Genomic DNA, 4991 nt, shown 5'->3' on the forward strand with positions numbered 1-4991 from the left:
TTTTTTAATGTCTAGTACATGGGTATCAGTGGCTATGCCATCATGTAAACAGTATGATCCTTCTAAATTAATCTGCTCGCACAAAAAACGTAAATAAACCGCTACATATACACCGCTTTCTTGTGCAAAAATGATTTTAATTCTTCTACAACCTTAAGATAAGCTAACTGGCTGGGATCCAAGCTGGTACAACTAGGTATTAAGGTAGCGACGTGTAGCTGGATTACAACGGCATAGTGTAAACACAACTAAACCGGAATTGTGCTTTTTGATGATAAATAGAAATGTGTTAGCATTATGCTATGAATTTTAGCTAACATTGAATGTATAAGAGTCCAATCCCACGCATCTTTGGCTTTTAGAAAGCTATATATAAAATAATTTTTAAACGCATTATATGAATTATCATCAACAATCCATTATTGTCCCACTGCTGGGCACGGGTCTCCTCTCATAATGAAGAGGATTAGGCCATAGTCCACCGCGCTGGCCAAGTGCGTATTGGTAGACTTGACATAACTTTGAGATTTTTTTTAATAAATCTCTCAGGTATTTGCTCTTCCCCCCGGACCACTGCAAAGTGTAAACGTGCCCAAAACCGCAAATATTTTATTTATTAAATATTAAATTAAATTCTGTGAAATTTAATTAGTGAAGAAAAATAGGAACGCATAAAGTCGAAGAGGTGTTGTTTATCCTAGTACCGCAAGTCGCCGCTCGTTGTCTCACTCCCGCTGACAAGTAAGAACTTTTATATTACCAATCCTGCGCGTGCACATCTTACGACGACATCTTGAGACACGCGTAGGCCACGCCCCTTTGTTAAGTGGTTGGGTAATTAACGCAGCGCTGGCCCCGCCCACTGTGACGTATGCTGCTGGACACTCAATCAGCAAGTGACTGACCAAAGGCCATATTAGTTTTGACGCCATATTGCTCGACTTAGTGGCGTAGGTAATCATCGCTTGGCGCTGCTGCTAGCCTAGTACGCATGGACTCTTCAATGGACAAATCATTTACTGATGCGGAATCGCCGCCGACCTATGTATCCCAGCGCGCTAAAAAGCCCAGGGAGGACACACAGGACTCACTTACTATTCAGTTGAATGATTTTAAGAAGGAAATAAAAGAAATGATGTCATTGTTTTCGAGTAAACAAGAAAAGGAACTGCAACATGTTTCAAATACTTTAAAAATAATACAGCAATCTAATCTAAACATAGAGAACTCAATTGCATATTTAACATCGCAAAACGAAGAGTTTAAAAAGAAAATTAATTTACTAGAAAGCCAGGCAAGGGAAGACAAGAAGTATATTACAATTTTAGAGAATAAAATAGAGGACTTACAAGTAGGGTGTCGAAAAAGTAATATTCAAATAAAAAATGTACCAAAGATGAAGAATGAGACTAAGGAAGAATTAATAGAAATGGTGATGTGTCTCTCTCAGACCTTAGAATGTAAAATTGATAGATCGGACATTAAGGATATATATAGAGTGCGGGGAAGGAAACCTCAAGAACAAAATAGTCCGATCGTTGTGGAAACCTCCTCTGCTCTTTTAAAGTCTGAAATCCTTAAAAAAGGCAAGGCCTTCAACATAAAACACAAGTCAAAAATTTGCAGCAAACATCTCGGCTTCAAAAAACAGACCGATGTCCCAGTCTTCTTATCTGAACACTTGACTGTAAAGGGATCCCGACTTCACTTCCTCGCTCGAGACCTTGCTAAAACTAGATCTTACAAGTTTTGCTGGACTGCATATGGTAAGGTCTACGTAAGGAAAGATGAAAGCTCACCCATTATTACGATTAGAACTGAGGAGCAGGTTCAAAAGCTACAATTAGAAAAATGACTAACCGTACTAAGCTACGTATATTTCCTCTGTGAATCTCGTAAGATAAATTTTGGTACTATACTAATCTATTTTTTTATGTTACTACTAGCAATTTATTACTTAAGACATTTAATTATTTACTTTAATGGAATTAAGTACTTCTTCATAAATCAAATTGTTATATGTTTTGTTAACTATGCCTGTTTTTTGTTTACACTCTCATTCACTCGTTCATATGAAAACACCACACACTCTCCTAACTCACTTAACTACCTAAATTACATTAGAATTAGTAAAAGACTGAAATATATTATGTTAAAAGCAAAATTATATTTAAAACTAATCTCTGTTAGAAATGGGGTACTCTGTAGTAGCAAAAATTATGTACATGGTTATTATTCTTACTCACATATTGTAAATACATATATTTATTCACTCATACGCATCACGCATACAATTATAAAACATAAAATAATAAAATTGATATACACAATAAATCTAAAAGTGGTCTGTTGTGGTATCTCGTATAGAACATATATCAGGAATAATAGTCGAATTCAGTACATGTTTTGTAAGTTTCAAATTAAGGTTATCGGGACGTCTATTACAGGATATGCACAAAATGGATAAAAAATCTTTACAAACTTTACATGAAATAGACAATATCAATATATCGCGCTCTATTGAATGTTGTACATCTGATTTAACTAAACATATATGTATAAAAAACAATGATCTCACAATTATCTCGCAAAACATACGGAGCATTTACCACAACTTCGATGATTTATTACTTACTCTATCTAGCCTTAAATTCGATATGGATATAATAATATTAACGGAGTGCAGATTAAACTCCAATAAACCTATTCCGCAACTCAACAACTATTTCTCGTATACTACTACTTACCAGTTGAATCAAAATGATGGGGTCGTGGTATATGTCAAAAATACATTAAAACCCAAAGTTAAGGAAGTGAAACTAGTTCAAGCATCTTGTCTTCAGCTAGATGTACTTAATAATGTTATACTGTGTTTATACCGCTCCCCTTCTAATACAAACACGGATAGCTTCATTAACTCCTTAGATACCCATTTAAATACATTAATCTCGCAGAAAAACATTATAATAGCTGGGGACATAAATATTAATCTAATATCTAAACCTAAAGAGATATCTTATGAATATAAAAATCGAATAAATTATCTAAACATGTTGTCAACATACGGTATACTTCCTGGCCACAGCTTACCCACCAGAGGAAAAAATTGTTTGGATCATTTTATGTTAAAAATAAATAAAAAGAAGGTCTCTGCTTTTATCGCTATTTTGAATACGTCTACCACAGACCACTTCACTACATTCTTAACATTATCTAAAGCTAAAAAAACTATAAAATCAACTAAAACTAAAACAATTGTCGATTTTGAGAAAGCACTAGAACATTTACAAAAGCAAAATATGAAAGAACTATTGTATTGTGAGAATCCAAATATGATAGTAAAACAACTTATACAAAGATTAGTAAACTCATTAAAACTGTACACATATATTAAAGAAATACCTAATAGTAAGCGTATACTCAAGCCCTGGATAACACCGGGAATCTTGCGCTGCATTAAAAATCGTAATAATTTACAAGCAAAATCTCGAAAGGACCCACACAATGATGTCGCTAAAATAACATACACAAGATACCGGAATTATTGTAACAATCTGCTAAAAAAACTGAAGCGGACTTATGAGCGAGAATTAATTGTGAATTCACTTTCAAATAATAGATTATTATGGAAAAACATAAAAAACGTAACTTATTGCAATAAAATTCAAGATCAAAGCACAGAACTGTTAAATATAAAACCTTCCCCAGTAGAATCGGTAAACTACATAAACGACTACTTTGCAAATATTGGTAAACATTTAGCACAACAAATCAGTACAACTGGAGTCCACTGTAATACAACGCCAGTACAGCTTAATTCTTTTGTTCTCTTAGATACTGATGTGCAAGAGGTAGAGAACATCTTAACAAATCTAAAAACTGATAGTGCTCCTGGATGGGATGACATCTCTACAAAATATTTAAAACACGTTAAGGACGAAGTAATCCCCATTATATCTCATCTAGCTAATATGTGTTTTAAACAGGGCATCTTTCCTGACCTATTAAAAAAATCTACAATTATTCCAGTTCATAAGGGGGGGAACAGAGACGAGGTCAATAACTATAGACCCATATCATTATTGCCGGCCATATCTAAAATATTAGAAAAATTATTAAACATCAGACTGCTAAAATATTTAAATAAATTCAATATACTATCTCCCTATCAATTTGGTTTCAGGCAAGGCAAATCCTGTGAAGATGCAGTTTCTGCTCTGACTTCATCAGTGGTAGAGCAAGTAGATAAGAGACAAAAATGTCTTACTGTATTTTTAGATCTTATGAAAGCATTTGACACCGTTTCTGTTCCAATCCTTATAAATAAACTGGAAAAGTCAGGAATTAGAGGGACCCCGCTCGATCTGTTTACGGATTACCTCTCTAATAGGAAACAACGTGTAAAGCTTGGTCAGTATGTTAGTGATGACGCTGAGGTATTGCTTGGCTTGCCTCAAGGCAGTGTGTTGGGGCCTACCCTATTTTTGTTGTATATCAATGATTTGTGCAATTTGAAAATAAAAAATGCACAAGTGATATCATATGCTGATGATACTGCCGTTATCTTTACAGGTGAGACATGGCAACAGGTTAAAGAGAGAGCTGAACTGGGAATGACCCAAATTGCTAATTGGCTAAATAGTAACCTCCTTACTCTTAATACCAGCAAAACGAACTATATTTGCTTCAGTGTTTCTAATCATACACAACCACCTATAGATTATGATATAAAAGTACATATATGTATAAATAACAATTCCTGTGGGTGTCCAATATTAAGTAAAGTTAGTCATACCAAGTATTTGGGAGTTATGGTGGATCAAAGATTATCATGGCATCCCCAGATTGAACACATTACTAAGAGAATTGCAAAATTAAACTGGATTTTTAGTACATTGAGACATGTAGTTCCAAAAAATGATAATTCTCAAAATAAGCTTTTAAATCAAATATACGTGTCATTGGTGCAATCAGTACTGACATATTGTATA

The 4991-nt window shown here is 34.2% G+C and overlaps 1 protein-coding gene across 1 annotated transcript; it reads left to right on the top strand.

The window, feature by feature from the left end:
• Positions 1-569: 569 nt before the first annotated feature.
• Positions 570-4732, top strand: LOC140745955 (uncharacterized). Its single transcript, XM_073077943.1, has one exon. It carries the CDS (start codon positions 992-994, stop codon positions 1853-1855), a length of 864 nt encoding a protein of 287 aa, XP_072934044.1. The 5' UTR covers positions 570-991; the 3' UTR covers positions 1856-4732.
• Positions 4733-4991: the final 259 nt, after the last annotated feature.

Source organism: Epargyreus clarus, unplaced genomic scaffold (assembly GCF_041222505.1).
Source record: "Epargyreus clarus isolate Ecla_fem2 unplaced genomic scaffold, WU_Ecla_fem_2.2 ptg000011l, whole genome shotgun sequence".
NCBI classification, from domain to species: domain Eukaryota; kingdom Metazoa; phylum Arthropoda; class Insecta; order Lepidoptera; family Hesperiidae; genus Epargyreus; species Epargyreus clarus.

What these genes read in the sequence shown, in the direction of transcription:
- LOC140745955 (XM_073077943.1), top strand. Translation starts at nt 992, where the DNA reads ATGGACTCTTCAATGGACAAATCATTTACTGATGCGGAATCGCCGCCG.